The 21,822-nt window shown below is 44.8% G+C and overlaps 1 protein-coding gene across 1 annotated transcript; it reads right to left on the reverse strand.

Annotated features, from left to right (window-relative positions):
* Window positions 1-1,260: 1,260 nt before the first annotated feature.
* On the reverse strand, window positions 1,261-15,845 carry LOC113210834 (uncharacterized). Its single transcript, XM_026429004.2, has 7 exons — window positions 15,629-15,845; window positions 5,423-5,599; window positions 4,972-5,131; window positions 4,615-4,882; window positions 3,689-3,802; window positions 3,491-3,596; window positions 1,261-1,912 (listed from the first exon to the last, which is right to left on the reverse strand). Exons 1-7 carry the CDS (start codon window positions 15,741-15,743, stop codon window positions 1,776-1,778), a joined length of 1,077 nt encoding a protein of 358 aa, XP_026284789.1. The 5' UTR covers window positions 15,744-15,845; the 3' UTR covers window positions 1,261-1,775.
* Window positions 15,846-21,822: the final 5,977 nt, after the last annotated feature.

A 21,822-nucleotide genomic window follows, 5' to 3' on the forward strand; every position in this document is an offset into this window, starting at 1 on the left:
TTCAAAAATTAGCACAGTAAAAATTTGCAAAACTACCAACTTTTGGGGGAATTCTGCCTGTTCAGGCGGAGAAATAGTAGGAAAAACAGTCGGTAGTATAGTTGAAAGCTTTTCAAAACCAGACATTTCCATGCACTTTGTATCCGGGAAAGGCATACCTTAACGGCATGCAACTTAAATTGGTGAAGACATGCACAGAGGAGTCATCAATTCACCGGTTTTAGGTGTGCTTTCATCTCTTGCACAAAGGCAAATTTTCAGATGTCAAGGACAATTTTTCTAATCATCACCGGACTTCTGTGTGCAGAACTGAGTTCAAATATAATATATTGTAACGTGCAAGTTACTAATGTGAGTTGCTAGTTACAATATAGAATCTGAGCTAGTTATTCCGACAATGTCCGGTAAGTTAGCTTGGGCCAAAATCGGGGTTCCATCCAGCTCACGACTTTGTTGGAACGGTGAGAAACTGGATAGAGCATAAAAAAATGACGAATGTCGGTGCTAACATAAACGTCTTGCGATGTCGGGAAGTGCTCGCACCTCGCGGTCAAAGATTTCGGCCCGATTGGGGGTCCAAATGCGTGGCGGCGCTCGGGCGGTGCTCACAGGCGATGAGCGATATTCACCACAAGTGATCTCTAGGATATGCTCTTTCCAACGGTGTGTCGCCGAACCTCAGGTGACATGTCGTTAGCCCTACAGATCGACGGACGACGGACGTCCGCTACAGCGCACTTAGGCCTTAGGCCCTACAAAATTTATGTTCCCATTTCGATGGATCCTAGGAATAAAGGCTGTTTTTCCACGCCTCTAAAACAAAGAGACCGATGTCGCGACGTGCTTTTCGGCACGGCAGGATCGTCGACGGTACAGCAGGGGCGGTGTTATTCGGAGGGGAGGGGGTGTTAAGGGGGGTTGCTCAACCTTTTTAAATTAGTCACGTGACATTTTTTTTGTTTCTCCTGAAAAGTAATGATTCACTAGTTTTCTCGTATTACCGCTTCTTAGAAGACAACTTAGAATAAAAACATGTCATAAAATTAGTCACAAGGAGATGTGAGTGGCGTTCGTTCCCTTCTCATTCAGCGGCAGACCAACCGCCAGGTGTGCTGGATAGGTTGCCTACGCGGAAGGCGTCACGCGCATTCTTTCTGAAGGATTCGAAATAATGACTGCATGTCTGCCGTCTGTTGCGCGTGCGCTCTAAAGTACAGGTGTTATCATTGATGGGCTTGTGGACAAAAAATACTACTTAGCTCTCATAAGATATGAGTTTTATTTGTATAAAAAAGTTGAGTATAAGTACAATTGGTGCTATCACAGATTTAAAACGAAACGGGTAAGGCAGAACGACATTCCCTGGTAAAACAAGTATCCAAAATTTTCACAACGTCATGCGAAGATAATGAATTTTTACATGACATGGTAATTTTTTTTATACAGTTCTATGCTATCTGAGCGCAGATGGTGTGCAGCTGCCAGTGTTTTCGGAAATCTATGAAGTTTGTTCACGTACAATCCAGTTCAGCACCACAATGGGACTAAACTTTGCACACTTGACACTTGAACTTGTTCATTAATTGATGTTCAAAATTAAACTCTTGTTCTACCAGTGTTGACTATTTACTAAGGGTATTTAGCCACTCTCCTGTTATCTTTTATTGTGCCGTCCATTCACCCTGCCGCTCCTTTCGCGCATAAAGTGCCTAGTAAATGAATGATATGCATGAAGCTTGTGGTAACTTGGTGGTTTCTTCCTTCTCACGATCAGCTCAGTCCACAAGCAGCTTCCTGAAGGTGCCGTCGAGCTCGTTGAAGTCCTTGTCAGGTTTAAGCTCCAGATCAGCCCGCATCCATTTGCGAGAGTCATACCATTTCTCGCATTCCTCTGCTACTCCGGCCCACGTTACTAAAAGGACATCAAAAGCAATAATTTCAAAACAAAACAAAACACATACTTTTAAACCAACTACCAATGTGCACATTTACATGGCGTATGCTTTAAGGGGGCATCCTAGTGTAGCGGGTTTAAAATAGGGGTTTTTTCGGGAATTAATTTTTTAAAAACTAGAGCTCTCAGAGAAAAGCCGATTGCAGGGTTTAATAGGTACTACTTTAAGCTTTAAATTTCAATGTCGCCGGTGCGGTTAGCCCCTCGTGTAGCGGAGCTATCCCCTGTGCGCCAACACGCTGCAGCGATGTCATCCCCTCATGGTGGGCATTCTGGAGGTCGAGCCGTTGGTCTGAACGAGTCGACCAAAAAAGGAAATTAAACTTTAGGAGTGTGGCTATCGTGTGAACCAGGACTTTTGCGATAGAACAAAATTTACTATTTTTTTGAACGTCTCAAACTTTCATAATGAAATTTTGACTAAAAATCTCAATGTTTTCATTTTTTTTCATTGTGAAGGAGGTATCCGATTACAGATATCCTGGTTCACACGATAGAGATACGCGAGAGGAACAACCACAAAAAATCGCAACCCGATCGGCCAAGCGGTTTGGCCGCTAGAGTGCCCACCAGTTCGAAAATAGGCGTTCCAAGAAAATCGCCGTTTAAGTTTTGCGACAGCCGACGTAGCGCTGTGTACTGCTTCACGCGCTAGGCTCTCACGGGCGGGAGAATTCGAATTGACGCACCGGACAAAGTGGGCTGTAATCTAGAGACCATAAGAGATTTTTTGAGACCAAAATATTTTTTTACATTTTTTGAGCCTGCTACACTAGGATGCCCCCTTAATAAAAGTATACCATATATGCTATGTACGAATTTGTAATGTATACGCACTAAATATGACCATGCACAAATTTCTGCATAGTGGACATAGTTGTGCATACCCACTCATGAAAAGTTGTGCATAACTATGGCTGCATAAAATTCTTATGCAAATTCTTATTTCGAAAATAATCTGCACAAATTTACGATTTTAAGCGATTTTCCGCAATTTTGTGTATTTTATTGCCATGTGTTGCGAATGCATGCGGCACATACTCTGACTCGGTTTTTCGAGTAGATCACGTTTTTGGCCGTTATATTTAAGTTCATAAAATATTTTTTGCTCCTGCCCAAATTTATTTATTTAGGCTAAATAACCCATAAGGATCCAATGTTAAAGTTTAAGACCAATTTTGCAAGGTCAAATATTGTCCGATTTTGATGAAATTTTTTCTGAGAGTTATCCTCACCAAATTACACTCTTTGGTCGACAAGCACCTCAACATTTCCACCAAAGCCTTATTTGCGACCACCCTACAGTATCATGTCCATTCTAGTTGCACCCGTTTCAGTGTTCTAGTTTCACAAACTTCTATTTGTTGTGAACTTGGGTAGAAACTAATTAAAATATTACTTGCGGTCAGGTATAATACATATGGCGAGTACTTGTTTGTATTGACAGAGTTCCCAGTGCGTACTGGCATTGATATCTCTGATATCGTTCAGTTATTTCATTTCTTACTGGTTAACCAGTGCTCTGAATTGACTTACAAGTAATTTCCTTCAAGGTTTTGTCCATTGATCCACCGAGCTCTTTGGGAAGGCAGTAGTGCGGTATCGCCTTGGCTAGGGCCTCCATGCTGTCGTGGGTCACTATCTGTAACAGAAAAAAAAAATGCGTAAAATTTTGATTTTACGGACCACTGTGCGTTCTTCAATTGTATAATATGCAGTCGCTTCCTAGTTTACCCGCTTGTTCAGTTTTTCCTGAAGGAAAGGCCGCACCATTTTGTCCAGGGCTGTCACTGCTAAGCTTGGAGCGTTGATCAAATGGACGCGGCGAACGTGGAGAGGAAGGGCGACCTGAAAGTATTAGGTCGTGGTGAACTTTAAATCTGTACTGTTCTGTCCTCGTGTTTTGAGTGTACATTGTGAAAAAAACTTTTGTGAAATATTGGTTGCTACTTCACAAGACCTCATGGTTTGGGGGAACGAAATTGCCTATGTTTGTGCGCAAAGTCGATTTTTGGATGGCGTGTTTGCATTAAAGCGTGCATTGCAGAAAAGTTCGTCTGATCACCAGAAAGCTAAACTAGTGGTCCACAGAGCCGTTCTTTTAATTTGCTTATGCTGTACTTGTACCGGATTCAGGCGTGCCGGTGGGTTGCATACTCGCACGGGACCATCAGGCGCCGGTAGGCAAGCCCGCCCGCATGCGGTACTGTATAAGCAAAATATAGGAAGAGGTCTGTAGACCACCCTGTATATTAGTAGTATTGTGGAAATTTCTCTTCAAGTATCTGTTTCCGTTTTCGGTACGCTTAACAGAGCAAATTCTAGCATTGTTCGAAATAATTCTATGGTCAAAACGTTGATTTAACGCATAGATTTTTTCACTGATAAAACGTCGTTCGCCTTATAAATATGATAAAAAGAAGGTCCTTGTAATTTCTCAAGGATTCCTTCACTGCAAAATAATTGCAAATAGGTTCGTATTGAGAACTATTTTGTTTGCAGCTTGCAAAGAATTTCTTTTCAATTTGTATTATCTCTTCGCAACGCTGTAAAGATTATATAGTTTGCATTGTTACAAGACAAAGATTTCCCGTGTGTGTCTGGTATAAACAACCCTAACGGGTTCGTTTTAAAAATACACGAAAAAAGATTTGGTTTACCTGAAGACATTTGATAAAGCGCCGGAACTCGTTGAAGTGCGCGACGAAAGACGTGTTGAGGCCCATGACGTAGTTCTTCACGTCGAAAACGACCTCAATCCGGAGGGGCTGTTTGTCGGTAGTGAGCTGAAGCTGGACGTATCCCAGCGACAGCATGTAGAACATCATCCAGTTCATGTTCGAGGGCTCGGCCGCCAGCGCCGGGGTGAATCTGTAGAAGGTGAGCCGGGTGCCGTCTGGCATGAGGACGGGCAAAGGGCCGCCGTGACTGGAGAGGGAAGAAGACCGTTACATGTAGGATCTGGCAAGCTCAAAACAATTCGGTGATCATGTGGTACTTCTTGGTCTTGAGCTCACCAGTACTCGGCAAACGCCACACCCTCCTCGATGCTGGGCGCTCGGAAGTACTCCGGCCAGCGGCTCTGCACGGTGAAGAAGTAATCGATCCTTTTCTTGGCGCGCTCGAGCGAGTTTTTGCAGGCGAGGATATAGCGACAGAGCCATTGGTCCTCTTTCTCTGGAGTCAAAAAAGGGCATCTTCAAATTTGTTTATTTACGGTTTTGCCATATTTTTGAAATTGTGTCATGCCCGCACACTTAAGTCGAATGTATAGTATTTTGTACATATTTAGAAAACTATGTGCAAGTATGAACAATTTTATTCGCAGTTCGACATCCTGCGCTAGTCTTCTACGAACGCGCACGCGCGACCGATTTGCGCGATTTCCGCCTAAGTAGAGTTGGAAATAATACGCAACAGCGCATGTAAAGAATACGTACTAAGTTCCTCTTAAAACATGCTCCTTACCTGTGAGTTTTGGGAGATGAGGCTGCATGGCAACCCACTCCCTGAGAGTGGCGGCGTCGGCCTTTAGAGCCTCGGGGTCTGCGTTGTACTCCTCGTACATCTTCGCCACCTGCGCTGGTGTTTGCTCGTCCAGCCCCGTCAACGCCACCAGATCCAGATCCATGTTTGTGTTGTGTTCTGTGAGGAAAAGAAAGAGCACCATGAATGTGGGCAACCCTACGCGCTCTCAATTGCGCGCTGGACAGGTAGGTAAGCGCCATGTCGGTTTTAGAGCGTCCCCCTTAATAGGAAGGGACACTTTTGGAACAAGATATAATAAGTGTCCTTGTGCGCCTCAAAGTCAGGTACAAATTTGTCTTCAGGTTGCAGACAAATAAGGTATTTGCGGTACTTGATCAAGGTAAAAATTTCGACAAGGTACATCAAAACGTACGTGAGGCCAGGAGGTGTCGGCCGCAGTGTGTCTCACACCATAAGGTGTAAGATGCACTGCGCCCCCGATACGCGTTCTCCTATGACTGGTGGCAATCGCGCTGGCGTATCCCACTGGAAAAACTAACGTTACCGAGGTAACGTTTCTTGACGCGACCACACCAGGTAACGTTTGGTGATGCAACCAGTTTGTGATGGCCCTATCCTTTTGCATGGGGTAGGTCGCATTAGGAAACGTTACCGGTCTTGGTCACATGATGAAACGTTACCATGGTAACATTAGTTTTTCCAGTGGAGCTCTGCCGCCCGGTGTCCAGGCAGCCCAACACGCATCTCCTCCGGCCATCTGGCCGCCTCTGTCTTGTCCATACTCCTAGGGGTAGGCAGCCAAACAGGCGTGGGACGACACCGACGATTTACCTGTGCCTCTAGCCTCCAGGGGCGGATGTGTCTCAAGACTGAAGGTGTGGGAACATGTGGGTTGCCTACTTCCAGGGGCTTCGTTTTATCTGATAACGTATCAACTTTTTGCAAGCCTCTTAACGACTAGCGTGCAGTTGACATTTGTACTTTAGATATCCATTGTTGTAGGAGTGATTGCAAGTGGCCAGCTTCAGTTTTAGACCAGACTGACCCGCAAAAGTCGAGTTCGCAACCCACCTGCTCTACACTAAGAAATCCATTTGATCCGCGGAACAAAAACCAAAGCTAAGGAAATTTTACTTCCGTAAAACATATTTTGATCCCCCTGATTTACATAATTTAGTAATGTTGATGGGTGTGTGATCGGCTTGATAATATTTTTGCCCGCCTGATCATATTTTTATTAAAATTCTTGATTAATTGTTTAGTTGGCTTCAGGGAGTAAATGTTAATTGATTCAACACTTTTTTGGTTATTATGACAACGCTTTTCTCGGTGTGCCTTACAATCGGCACTACTACCGGGTCCTGCCTCTGCCCGCCTTTGCTGCCTTAAGCGATGCTACGAGCGACGTGCTAAGTGACTAAGCATGACGTCAATCGATTGGGGTGTGGTGCACGGCGTGAAGTTATTGACGGTGTTGCGTGTCTATCCTGCACCTCACCCTCATCTGCTCTGTAAACACCGCAATTACATGGTACATCTCGAGATGTGTGTATTTTATAACCTACTTCCACAGCGTCATGACTATGACTGACAACGGTAATTTAGTAGACGATCCACATTTCGTCCTTTCAAGAAGTCAACACATATAAAACACCGGCAACTACCTGTTTTCTGGTGCGACTAGGACTCATTTCATTTATCACATACAGGGTGGGTGATCCGCGCCGTCATTTTCTCATGCTACTACTGTACCGGATCATTACGTGGGGACGGGTTGCATACTCGCACGGCGCTGTAAGGCGCTATGGCGAGCGACAGTAGGCAACCCCGCCCGCACGCGTGAATCCGGTACAATATAAGCATTAAAAGTGACGGCCCCGACGGCCCACCCACCCTGTACGCCCGGACCAATTATGCACCTATAGCATGAAATCGCCAGGGAGATTCACACATATCAAGTGAATTGTCATCAAATGCAGGCCAACGGGGATGTAGTTTTTTTGTACATGTTGTATGGAGTGATTCGTGCGTACGGATTTACACAAAAAAACCTGCTAAGTTATGTACTTATGTACTTATTATGGGCGGAACTTAATGTAGGAACTTTTCCTAAACTAGAGTAAAATTATAGCAAACTATAGTTTAACCGTTTAGCCGAGTGGAACAAGCCCCTCAAGTGTGTGCCTACCAGACACACACTCGTACTCGTATAACAGTTGACCAAAGGCGGGCACACACTTGGATGGGTGTGCCTGCAGGCACGCTGATGCTTGAGTGTCCATGGTCGGCAGTTGGTTTTAAAGTGTAGCAGGTACACTCTTGTAGGTGTGCGCTTGCAATTTGACTCTTCCTTACTAAGTACACCGTTGGGTTCGCAGTGAAGTGTTGCACATAATCATGAGGGTTTAATGAGTGTCGGGGCAAGCTTTCGCTATGTGTTCTTAAATATGATTCGCTTGTTATTTGAAGGAAGAAAAAAGTATGGCAGGAAAAAGGGGCACTCGAATCGTTCTTCTATAATGTTGTAAAGGTAATGACTGTGCTGTGGTCGGCGGGGGGCCTCGCCGCACACTCGCGACCGAGTGCGAGTGAGTCCGATGAGGGCCTCACTATCCCCCCTACTGCATCTCTGTCTTCCCCCCTCTCGCCCGTGCCTCTCTCTCTAGTTCACTATACTATGTTCTGGTAAATTTACAAAAAAATACATTAACAGAGGGTGTTTTTGTAAGATCGGTGGTGCAACAAAACTACTTGCAAATTAAAAAAGGAGAAAAATATGTAAAATGGGAAAGGAATGCCACGTTAAAGAATTTAAAAAAATTAACAGAGTATGTACACAAACTTACAGAAAACAAAATTAGTTTGCAACTAAGTTTTGAAAAATTATAAGAATGAGAAAACACAATAATAAATAACACCCTCTTTGTTAGACAAAATTACCAGTAATTTCTTATTTATCCAAATAGATCCTTTTACAGAGTTAAGCGTGTAAAAAGGCAAAGAATCCAACACAAGGGCCCGCATGAAAAGTTTTCATTTAGAGTAGCAAAAACTACAATAATGCAAATCCACTCATAATCTTTACAGCGAATAACGAGCGGCATCAGCAGCGTATCGACGGGGGAATTGCACGACCTCTAATACGCCTCATCGCTGTTCATAACCGTAGAGCAGCCCATTTTTCCAGACGTGAATATGGCTCGCTATGGAAGGGTGGACGCAGCTGGGCATGAAAACGGCTCGCAGATCGCTGTTGCCCGGTGTGCCCGCCTTTGGGCCCTCCTCTGGGTCTGCCTAGCTACGCCGGCATTCGACATTAGACGCCTTTCACAGCTGCACGCGGAGCGACGGGGAGGCATGAGGCATAGCGATTGGCCGGCCGCCCTGCGCGACTCTGTGCCCCGCGCACACTTTCATCCAAACGCCCCCGCCCTCCGTTATCCACCCCACTGCCCGCCACTGTCGCACTTATTAATACATCCGCCGGCCAATTACCGACACATTGTCTGGAAACGACTAACTTCTCTACGCAGCAGTAGTTTATGAGGAGTTCTGAAGCCTAACGTGTTCGTAATAATATAGGTTCGCCACATGAGAATTTATGAGTTGACACATAAAAACAAGGAACGGCTGACAGTCACGAAAGCTTACTCTACTGAAATTTGCTGTATTTAATGGACAATTTCCAAGTAACTCATTGCGATGCAAATAATTTTTAACCATTCCATATCATTACTAATTCTACCCACGACTTGTCTTCGCAATGAATATTAGGTCGCATGGGGATGGAAACAAACATATGGAAACAAATTTTCTTCGAAGTCCGTGTATTTTATAGGGGAATGCTAAATTTTCCTCTTCCTCTACTTTAACTATATTGTAGTCACCACGTCACCACTGTACTAACGCGAAAAAACCACTGTCAAAAATATTTTGTGATTTTCCACCACATTCTCAGCACAGAGCAACTTCTTCCCTGTCATGAATCGAGCATTTTGTTCCGTCCATTTGAAATAGTCGTTATAGACTAGTCTTCTACTTCTGAATTTTTGAAAACAAAGAAACGTTGTGATTTCCTTCAAAATCACATTGAGCTCTGGCAACTTTTTTCTCAATGAATTCTTCATAAGGTCTAATGTTTTTTAACAATGCTGCTGACATGCACCTTAGTGGTATCTTACTGTTTGTATTTTGACAACTGCAGCTGCACTTCATTGTAAATTGCTTACGAACAACAGGTTCGTTACGCAAACCAAAACCTTCGTTGCTTACGGAGGAAGTAAGCACAGAACTGTGGTATCTCGAAGTATTTCACAGAAGGTGATGGTCATCACGAATGTAAGCAATGAATTTAATGTTGTATTTTTTCTGCGATGATCATCACAACATCGTGCAATATTTCTGTACTTTCTTCTCCTTCCGCCAATGATGAGTGACAAAACGGGCGTTCCCGCGCTACTAACTAATGAGCCGTTTGACCACTTCCTTGTCGCTAGCCCAGGTGGGGGTCGCGTGCCAACCCGTCGCCGGTGCCACCGATACGCACACGTCAACACCCCTCATCTCTCTTTAGTACCATTTAAGAGTGGGAAAAGAAAACCAGCTAATGTTTTCTGCAGTCCAATAAACCACCATCCCCGCCCTCTGGTAGCTGGCGTGTGAAACCCCAGCCAACGCCTCGTGCTAGGCCACCCGCTGAGGAGGGCTGCGCTGCTGCACACTCATTGCCTACATACTAGGGGTTACATCTGAAACATTTCCGAAAGCAGGACTGCTTTCACCGTATGTCGCTTCTCCGACGTTTCTTTTCGATCTTTACATTTTAAATGTTTTAAGTTTATAATACATCTCGTTCAGCTTGGATGTTGGATGTCCTAATGTTCAATGAATCTTTTTAAAAAAACAAAAACAAAAACATAAAATTAATGCGTGAGAGGAATACATTTTTTCTGGACCAGACGCACCCGAGGTTAGATGGTATACGCAGAGTAGGCGCGGCGCTGGTGCTCCGCGCGAGGGCATATTCATTCCCAATGAAGTGACTTGCTGGGCGTGACCCCGACCGTCTCGCTATGGTCCCGCTACACCGTGCCATATGTAAATATAGCAGAGGTTACGTGCTGCGAATGGACCCGCCGCCGGCCGTGCAGCAATAGTCTTATTTTTGTCGCCGTGAGAGCGTGAATGTGCCTCCCCGCCTCCCCCCGATAATCGGTCACTGATTCAAAACGAGGTGATTTTTTTCTCTTCTTTTGTCCCTCAATGTGCCCGAGCTTTGCCAGCTGATTTGAGCTGTTCGAATTCTGCACTTCACTCGTTTTTGTTGACAGTATGCATTGAACGAAAACGTTACGCGGTGTTGTCAATGCACTTAACAAAGTAGTCGTTTTTTCATAACTTGTGCAATCACAATCACAAAAATAAGTGTAAAATATGCTTTTCTTTATGCATAGCAAAACAGAATAGAAAGAGCATTATTCCGCAGAGCGTTCTCTTTCTCGCGAGCTGTTGTGGCTCGGCACGCCAGCCAGTCCTTGGACGCCCAACCGCAAAGGGTTTCCGTCGAAGCTATCACGTACCTCCCCCCCCCCCTTGAGTGTCCGGCCGCGCTGTGTGGTACACTTACCACAAGGGAGCTTGCCAATCAAGCGCCCAGCGTCGCGTCGCTTATTTCAGTCGCGGCAGATTGCGTGCCCCATACATGTACTCGCTTCTTACGTTACGTCCAACGGCGCTAGGTTGTTTTGGTATATTCTATAAGAACAAATGTGCTAATCAGTACCGCTGTTGGTTTCGTGTCATGTCTCAATTTAAAAAGTCCTGCTGAAATCCTCCAAAGTTGCCAAATTGTGCACCTTTAGTGCACTTGAGTGCCTTTGTAAAACTACTGTTGCAGTAGTACTCTTAAATACTTCTAAGCACCTCTTACAAAGCTGATTTTAGCACCTTTCTTCCCATTATATTTTCGTCCTCCAAAGATGATAAGCACGAATAGAAAGCGGAATGTGTTGTCTTTCGAGTATTAAAATGTCAAATATTCTTTTTAGTAGAGAAGTGGGTAGGACGTTGCGGTGTGTAAGTGGACCAGGGGCTGCGGGACAGCGCTGGCGTGTAAGTCTCCGACCACGGGGTGCACAGCTGCAGGGCATTCGCCTTGGCGTCCGCAGCGCCGCAAAAGGGGAGGCTGTGGGTCTGTGGGTCACGGGGGAATGAAGCGGGCAGGAGTAGGTGGCTGCACTGCAAAATAGTTGCGAAGAATCGGTTCGCAATACACACTTGTAGTTTCAGCTTGTAACGCATTTTCAAGTACTGCACTTTGCAGGACTTTCAAACTAATTACTCCATTGTGCAATTCCACTCTCGTTCGCCATTTAAAATGCGAAAACTATACCCGGAGTAGAATTAAGTGAGGAAGCATTTTGCAGCGTGTGGGGGAGGAGCAGTGGCTCGTTGTTAAGGAGACAGAAGTGGAGCGGGCGCCCCGCCTCGGCAGGGGCAGATCCTCCGCCAGGGCGGCAGCAGGGGCGGCGCGCTGCAAACTGCACCGCCTCGCTGCATACTGCTGCACTCAGCACTGCAGCGGCCTGCAGGGCCCTTCGCCATGATGTTTTATAGGCCCCGTCCTGGCGGAGGGGCAATCTGTGAGGTTATGGGTGCTGCGCGGTGCCGCTGGACGTCGGAATGGCACCGCCGGGACGGAGCAGAGCGGCACGCGAGCTGACGCCTCCCTGCGAAGCCGGCGGCTGCACCCCTCCCCCCTTCTCGTCTCTCCTCTTTACAGCTACGTCGTGGCGCCGCTGTTCCCCCAAGGCACAAATATTTTGCGAAATATTTTATTTCGCAAACGGAATAAATGGGTAAAAAGTAGAGTATGCTGTTGCTGTTACAGGTGCCCTGGTGCACATAAAATGTTCGACAGCCGTGAAAATGGATGCAATTTGCCGCCGTGTCGAGGACCGGCAGCGTCACGGCGTGTCGGCCAGGCGCTCTTACATTGTCTTAAACTGCCGTCATTTGCAGCGCCGCTCTGCTGCTGCCGGGTAGCTCTCCATGTCGCTAAGAAAGCTATGAAGGAGGACACTGCACGAGGTAGTCACGATGTTATCACCATCACACAATACTTGATGCTAAGACCAGGAATTGAAGACCGAATAATGCAACTCTCTTCCCCTCTGCATTTTGCATGCCTGTTCCCGACAGTCCATCAATAATCAATCAATGACAAAGATAAACGCGCAGATTGACACGTCAGTAAAAAGATGCGGAACCCTCAGACGCCTGTCTAGCTTTGCATGACTCATCGAGGCTGACCATACCCTGCTTGCACTTATTAATTCGAAGAGTTTGGACGTGTGTGAACTGCCTCCTTGCCTGGCTAATTGACCTCGTCGGTCTGCATACACGGCAGTGCGCTGGCTGTGCTCTTTCTTTCTCTCTCTCTCTCTCTCTCTCTCTCTCTCTCTCTCTCTCTCTCTCTCTCTCTCTCTTTCTTTCTCTCACAATTCTACCCCTCTCCCCTCCTTCGACCCCTCACTAACCCACTCACTCCCCCCCCTTCAGCCCCCCCCCCTCTCTCTCTGATATCTCGACCATCCTGGAACTACACGCACACTACGAACCAACCCTCAATCACCCTCTAGTGCACGTGACGCAACACACAAGGGCGATGATGACTATTGCACCGAATGCAGCGCAGTCGTTGCACTCTGTGTGCACTGTGCACCGCACTGTACACCGCACTGTACACCGCGCCGCCTCGAGGGCGTACCCGCGTACTGCCTAATGCCACCCGGCTAACGATGGCTCTACTCAATCATATGTGGGCTTTACCTTTCACTCCAGCCACAACAACCTCCACCGCAACTCCGCAATTGTTAAAGAAACTACTCTAGATTTCAGGTTCGCATGATTACGAACCGTCTGGTCTGGTTTAAATGTCATATGTAAATTTACAAACGTTTTTGTAAATGTACCCTTTAAATATTGGTTGTTGCCGAAATTTGTGAATCAAATAACTCTTATGTTACCGCTAATAGATCTTTGAAATTATTCATAAGTGGCGGAAAATATCCAATACCTTATTTGGGTTTCCACTTTTGGTAGAACTTTGGGGCGGACAGTTAGTGCTGTCTAGGTGGTGACCTTAAGCGAATTTCAATTTCTATCCCTTGTCTTTATTTTTAACTGAATTCATGTGTTCACAACGGTTGCGAAGATGCTCACACATGTGGAAACCAATACCTTCCTGTGTGTGCACGTCAGGTTCCTGACCTCCTGCAGCTCTCATCAGCAAAAGCATGTGCGTCTCCTTAGCAAATACGCTTCAAGGGCAGACTGAGCGCTCAAAGACAGGAAATAGTCAGCACTAAAAGACGATAGAGGTGCCCCGCGACAACCAACACTCTACTAGTGAAACTCTCGGGTCTTAAAGTCCGATGTATTTGATGCTACGGTGTACAGTGTGTCCAATCAAACGAATTGCAGGCTAATGGCTGACTGTGCATTGTTCTAGTCGCATACGAAATTGGTGGAAAACATCGCTCAAGTATGCCACGGAGCAGCGTACTGGATCTTATTGCATCGGTCAAAACTAACTTATCAACACGTTTGATCTAATAAAACTCCACACGGCGATAAGCTAAGTGTGCACTGCTTACTTGTAAGTTCGCAACGGCAAGTTAAATACTTGTAAGCGCCTGCAAGTATGTGACTCCGTAGTTTTACACTTGCAAGTGTTCAACTCTGTAACCGCCGTGGTCGCCTAGCTTGCCAAAATGTTGGCAGTCCTTTTTGATTGCCAAATTATTTCGGTTGTCTTTTTGGAGGCTGACAATTTTTGGCCTGCTTGCTTGCCAAAAAGTGGTCTTCTTTCAAAAGGGGACCAAAATTTGGCTGCCAACATTTTGGCAAGCTAGGTGACCACGGCGTTAACAGTGAATTCGGTAGGTCTGCACTTGCAAGTATGCAACTCCTTCCTTTGTTGAGCACTTCCTTAGATTGATCGCTCACTGTGAAGGGAATGTTCAACTGAGGAATTGCACGCTTAAAAGTGCACTGCAAACGCCGTGGTCGCATTGTTTGCCAACATTTTTGCATTTCTTACTGAATGCCAAACTCGCGGGGGAGGGGTACCTCAAAAAAATTCGCGAACACAGAAATACAAAAAACACAAACACTTACCAAAACGTTACTTAGAATACATAGACATGCTTCAAAATACACCCAAATTCAAATAAAAAAACGAGAGAAATACAAGAATTACACGCGAAGCATAAACCGAAACACACCCCTTGGCCAAACTTCTGCCCTTTTTCTCTAGAGATTTCCAATTTGGGGCTTCTTTCCCTGCAAAATTTTGTATTTCTCTAATAAAATGCAAACTTGTGCGTGCTTCAAGAGTCAAATTTTGGCAAGCGAAGAGGCCAAGAATTTGTAGTCCCTTACAGAGGGCCGGCATTTTAGAGTTTAGAGTGCACTCCTTTCAAAAGAAAATTATTTGCTGACATCTGCATAAATGATTCACTGCCCCTGGCCGGGCCTCACCAGAATTCAGACGTTGAGTCTCAGGGGTTGTCTAAATCCCACAAAAACATTGCATTTGACATCCAGATTCTCTTTTGTTTCTGATAACTTTACATCTTCGCGCTTTTTCACGAATATATTTTTGTGTGTTAAATTTTCTTTTGTAATTTATGCATTAGAGAGTTACGCATTTTAATTTCTACACTAAATAACCAAGCTTCATTGTTACGAACCTGTTCACATCTGGAATCAGCTAAAAATATAGATTGGGAGCCATGCTAGTTACAAAAATTAACTCATGCAGTTACGAGAAGTCACTTATAGTTATATGGGACGTAACTAACGACACACAAAACTGTATCTAGCTTAGGCTTGTTTGCAAAAGTGCACATATTAGCATCAAAGTATATTTTTGTGTGTTTAATCATTTGGTGGGAATAGATTAAGGGACCATTAACGTGTTAATCGAAATGGATCAACGTGTTTTCCACTTTAAACTGACATTCAACCCAATATGGCAAAATTCAGAATCAGGATATTTGCTTTACCAGAATGTATTGATATTATTGACATTTTTAGGGGAGAGGGGTATTTTTTTATGTTTTGTTTCAGAGGGAGGGGTGGGGGCGTATCCTCGCCTGCTCCTCCACCTTGCTTACTTACTGCTATGCAATGGAGCGGCGCACTGGAGGAGCACTTGGGCGGACGTTCGCTGACGGTCACTACTCCTGTGTGCTTCGGCTTTGAGAATGAGATGACGACTGGGGTACTCGCACATCACCGACTTCCCTCATCGCGTGGTGGTTCACGAAGCGGCCCACGGAGTCACCGGGGGGAAAAGGGGGCCCCGGTGAGGCACCGAGGAGGTGCAGGGGGGCGTTGACGGCGCCCCACCAGCACCGCGACCCGCAGCTGGGCCGGGCGGGCTAGGCGAGCGGGGAGTGCGCGGTCCGCGGGCGCACGCCGTACCGCCACCGCCATCCTGAGCGAGATCATCAGGGCCGTAATGATGGTCTTTGCGCTGGGAAGTGGGGGGCTCCCGGCGGGCCCGGAGGGGGCCGACACCAGGGGGGCGGAGTCCAGCCCCTCTGTGCGGGATATCAGCCGCACCGCCACCACTACCATTCGTGTTTCGAACTTCGAAACCTCCCCGCCTCGACCGACAAACAGTTTTCTACGCAACGGGAGAGCCTCGTGACGTGCGGCTGCTGGCGCCGCTGTTACACATTATTGTGCTGCTCCACATCCATTTGACTACTATCAGTCTACGATATTCCCTCCTTGCGCCATGGTGGCGACCCTCGCCCCTCCGCCGCTGCTGCGCCGCGCCCCCATTCCTCCGCATCGGCCCCGCGAGAAGATAGGGAGGGTGATGAGGGGCTGTCCGATCTGCCCTCCCCGCCCAGCCTGGTGGCCTGGGACTTTTCGCGGGCTAGCACTCTCAGCATCGCGGAGCTCTGCTATCTCGGGGCTCTCCGGACGCCGGCGTCGTGGCATGTCGGATCCCAGCGTGCGCCCGACTCTTTCTATTTATTTCCTCGGGTGTTAATCGACTCGTTGACGTTTTTCTGTCGGAAATCGCGCGGACAAGAGACATCGTGCGGTTAGCGCTGCGAAGGACCTCATCCAAAGTGAGGCTCATGCTGGGAGGTGCCCGCGAAAAACGTGAGTACTCAGCCGGTCAATTTTCGAGTTAGAATGCTGAACTTGATCAAGACTATACCCTTTCGCAGGCATATTCTGATAAATGACTCCAAACGTGAAATACAACAAAAAAAGTTAAAAATTCTTGTTCACTGCGAAATGAACACACGGTTAAGAAAATTTTGGAGCCCTTGGTGTCTCGAATGTTGTTGATGCGAATTTTTCGTGATATCTTTGTATTAGCCTATGGATTTTCACTTTTATAAATTGAACACTGCACTGGTAAAACAAGTGTGCAATATTTGCACACCAACGTGTGCAAGTTGTGATTTTGCACATTACATGGTGTTTAACTCAAGTTGCACACTTGCGTGGTGTGCAAATTTTAGACGTTTTGTAAACGTTTAAATTCTGCACACTTGGGCACACACAGTTGTATGCTGTCAATAGGGAACCATACGGTGTACAGCTGCTATACGTTTCGGAAGTGTCGACATTTTAAACACCAATTGACGTATAACAAAGTTAGACACCACAAAGTGTCGAGAAAATGCACACTTGAACTTAAACGTCAATTGACGTGCAAAATTAAACACTTGTTTTACCAGTGTGATTTTGGCGTGGGCGCTGGGCGGTGCGCGTGGAAGCCGAGCTGACTACTCAGAGAGCAAGGCGTTAATTGTTCGACTGTAAACCAGAAGCGGGCTCGGAAATGCAACAGGTGGTGTTGAACCATGATCATGACGCTACCCCCCCCCCCCCCCCCTGTGCCACGCTCTCCCATAGAAGCAAGGGTTCGTTAAAAAAATTCCGTCCAGTAGCGAATTGTGAAAGCATGCTTTCACTGTTTGAAATTATGTAGTAATTTGAGGGAAAATGTTCTGTCAATTTTTCTACACAAACTTTTCGTTATTTTAAAGAAACGAATACATTCGTAAAATGACGAATAGTTTTTAACTCGGTTCCCCTCGGTAACTCGGTTTCCCTATAGGAACGATCCTGGACCTCCTGGACACAAGAATTTTTGAAACAAACACTTTAACATCCTGATCAATTGACACTATCAAATCGTGATGTTACAAATGGTTTAGGGGTACCTCACTTCGAACAATCGCTGTACACTTTGAAAAAAAATCTAATTTAAATCACTAACAATCGCAACTTAAATCCCTAAGAATCACAACAATCTTTTACAATCGCTACAATCAATTACAATCTTTTTCTCTTAAAATCGTAACAATCACTTAAAATCAATGTTGAATCAAAAGGACAGCCTTCTACAATCAGCATTAAATCGCAGCAATCAACTACAATCATTCATTGACTCATCACAATCCGTCGTTGAATCATTACAATAACCACGAATCACTTCTAAGACCATCGCAATCGAAGCATGGATCATCCGACACCTCAAATATCTCTGTCCTCAGTTGGAATTTATACGACTGAATCTCCTATCCGGCGTCCAACAATCTTATATAAATCGTTTTAAATCAACGTCAATTGACCACAATCACTCTTAAATCACTTAAATCTTTCTTGAATCTCTCTTGAACCACTAAAAATCACACACAATCATGATTTTTTCACCAACAATCATCACAATCACTTCAATCATGTAGAATCATTACAATAATTTAAATCATCCTGAATCATTTACAATCACCTACAATCATTTACAATCAAATGTGATTTAAATCGCTGTACACCATTTTGAAGAGTAAGGTACCCCTCGTTTGTTTTATACCGCTTCGGACAGTTTGTAATCGAAATTGACGAATAATGCTCGTTAATTTCAATCACGAACTATTCGTGACAGAATATAGTATAATCGTGAAATGATGAAATTTATTAACAGTGCAGATGATTCTAATTCAAAAAATTTTATTATGTTAATAATATTTCAATAGGGAGTTCACTGGATGATTTAACCACACAAGTACACTACGGAGAAAAAATTCTACTTTTGCGAATAACACGTTGGGAAGCTATATCAAAGAACCAAATCTGAAAAAAAAAAAGAATGAACTTTTTCTCCTGCTCCTATTCTTTTCATGCCTCTATCACACCCTGGCGGCGGTGGTTGCCAGGATTTGCACCAACCGTTTCGTTGCGTTGTCTAGAAGTGACATTAATCATACCCTTAAAAATTCGGACCTGTAGCTCACGTCCTTCTTGGAGAAATGACAAACGGACAGACTGACACAGGGGCGATGGCATAAGCCCGCTATAATAGCTTTTCAAAGCAGAAGACCGGGCTTAAAATCGACCCTGAAAATTCCAGGTCGATAGCCCAGTGATAAAAAGCGACCCTGAAAATTTCAGGTCGCTATCTCAGCCCGTTCTTGAGATATCGCGTGGACTTGACGGACGTACCGACAGACAGGATTTTTTTTTCGACCAGATGGAGTAATAGGCGTTGCTATCGCTCTGCCAACAAACAGTCTGGACAAGTCTAAATTACATGTAACTGCAGTTACATTGATACTAGGTAGATGTACGCCAGACCACGTCTCGCGTAACAGGCTTCTCAAGAAACACTGTTACGCTGCAACGCGCCTGGCATACATCTACCTAGGCCTGCGGCGCTGACACCCGAGTCGGAAAAAGGCAGAGTCGTAGATAGGCCTTTGGCTCCAAAAGATACAAATTTTACCCCCAGGATTTTATTTTGACGAGTTACCCCACCAGAGATTGTCAAATATCTGAGAAACAACATTCAAATGGTTTGAGGTCATTTTCGTGTGGATATCACCCTCTGGCGACTAAACGGTTAGAGATAGAGCCAAACGGACAAAATTTTCGCCCTATGCGCTCTACTTTGACGAGTTACGTCTAAGAAAGATGTTAAAATATTAAAAATTAAAAGTAATATTTTGGGGTTTTTGTTTTTGATTTTTTTGACAGGTCAATTTTCAAGCTAGAGGGCTCAAAATCAATACAGTGCTTGCTTTCTATGCTTCAAAGCTACGCTAAAAATTTCAGGTACCTCGCTCAACCCGTTCTCGAGTTATCGTGTTTACAGACAAACAGACAGACAGACAGACACGAAACTTTTTGATCATCACTGGAGTAATAGGCTTCGCTATCGCTCAGCCAATAACTTTATCGCAGAAATTAACTTAACATCCGATTAAGTAACAATTTACGGGTGGCTGCACATTTACGATGAAGTACCTTAGTTGTAAAACGTTAATCAATATTTTAGACCCGTGAAGAGGGGCAACCGCACCAGCAGTGTACGGCTGCAGTGGACACGTACCTTCTCGTTGGACCCGTCAGCGAATGCTTCGGTGCAAACACAGCTCTGAGCACGTGCCCGCTCTCTTCCATTGACGCGCTTGGGGCTTGGGCCCAGGACCCGAATCGATTCTTGTTGATACAAGTGAGTGGACGAAGTGGCTCGCTTGAAAGGTCGAACCTAATTTCTGTTTTGTATCGCGGAAAAATAAAAACAGTGCTGCTGTGGCGCTAAGGAAGGACTGCGGCTGCGTCTATGATTTGTGTCGTAAAATAAAAATTATAGCAATGGTAGATTTACAAGCACTCTGTTTCAACTTGGACTTGAACGACAAGCAATAATGAGCTGTCACAAATTTACGACGCATTTCGTAAATGAAAAGTTACGTCTAATGTTGTAAATTAACAAAGATATTTTTCACAGTGCAGCCGTAATTTCTTTTCTTTGTGATACAAGAAGATACTACTGTTAAGGGTCTCGGAGCGTTCAAGCAAGAAAGTCAGAAAGGAAAAAAGGTTCGACTCTGAGCGTCATTCGCTATGTGACTAAATGCTAATGGCTGAAAGAGAGCGTCTTCTGGCGTGGGGCGATGTGGTGGGGGCAGTCAGCTCGGAGAAGCCCCGTGCTATCCATCGAGCCCCGCTCTCATCGCGACCGCAACGCAGTTGTAAAGCATTTCGACGACAGGTTCATATTGCCAGTGACAAATTGGTATCATCCGAAGCGACGAATTATCGTTTCCGCCATGAGATAGGCGTGAATCCGTCATTCGGAGTATACAAAACTGCGTTTTGTCAAGGTGTGCACTGAAATGCATTTTTTTAAATTAACAAGTTAGTTAATTAGTCCTTTGCAGTCCCTTAGCAAGACTAAGATTGAAACTCATTTCTTTAGCAGTTTCCACACAGTTACTAAAAGCAGAGATGTGCAACTGGAATGCGCATAGTTGTGTTAAACCGTATTGGACTGGAAATTTGAATCCTGAAACGTGTTATTCCACTGGTAAAACAAGTGTTTAATTTTGCACGTCAATTGACGTTTAAGTTCAAGTGTGCATTTTCTCGACACTTTTTGGTGGCTAACTATGTTATACGTCAATTGGTGTTTAAACTTTCGACGCTTCCGAAACGTATAGCAACTGCACACCGTATGGTTCCCTATTGACAGCATAGAACTGTGTGTGTCCAAGTGTGCAGAATTTAAACGTTTACAAAACGTCTAAAATTTGCACACCACGCAAGTGTGCAACTTGTGTTAAACACCATGTAATGTGCTAAATCACAACTTGCACACGTTTGGTGTGCAAATATTGCACACTTGTTTTACCAGTGTCAGCAGTAAATTCAAACACTTTAAAGTACTGTTAAGCACTTTTTAGTAGGTATTCAAATCGCCAGTCAAAAATATCGAAAGTGTGCAACGTAGCGTTGAGCTTTTGCATGTGCATGCTATAGTTACCTTTTTTATCGATGTGTGTTACAGAGGAGTTGCACATTCACAATTATACAGCTGTACCGAGTAATGCACTTGGAAGTGTGCAGCTAAGAAGTTAAACACTTGCAAGTATTAAGTCTGCAAGTAGCGTGCACTTGCAAGTCCACAAAACCACGTTGCACAATTTTTTCAGTGTTTGATTCAATATTTTTATACTAAAATTTGATTAACAGTAAAGGTAAACTCTTGAAAGTGTGGTCCGTGGAAGTGTTCAACTTGTGAAGGCTGTTCATGAAGCTTTAGACACAGTAAAGTTTGAACTTTACTTTTGAACACTATTCAGTTTTAAAATTTTCAATCCAACATATTTAAGTCTGTGCACCATAGACATGAACATAGACACTACTACTATGTGTGCTTGCAGGTTACACTGTTTTGTTTTCAGTGTTTGCAGTTGCACACTTAAATTGGTTTACCAGTGTATTGTAGCCTGACGATGCACATTAATTCACTAGCTACTAGCAAGGTTGTACCGGAT

Source organism: Frankliniella occidentalis, unplaced genomic scaffold (assembly GCF_000697945.3).
Source record: "Frankliniella occidentalis isolate FOCC.00 unplaced genomic scaffold, Focc_3.1 Scaffold194, whole genome shotgun sequence".
In the NCBI taxonomy this organism is placed as follows: domain Eukaryota; kingdom Metazoa; phylum Arthropoda; class Insecta; order Thysanoptera; family Thripidae; genus Frankliniella; species Frankliniella occidentalis.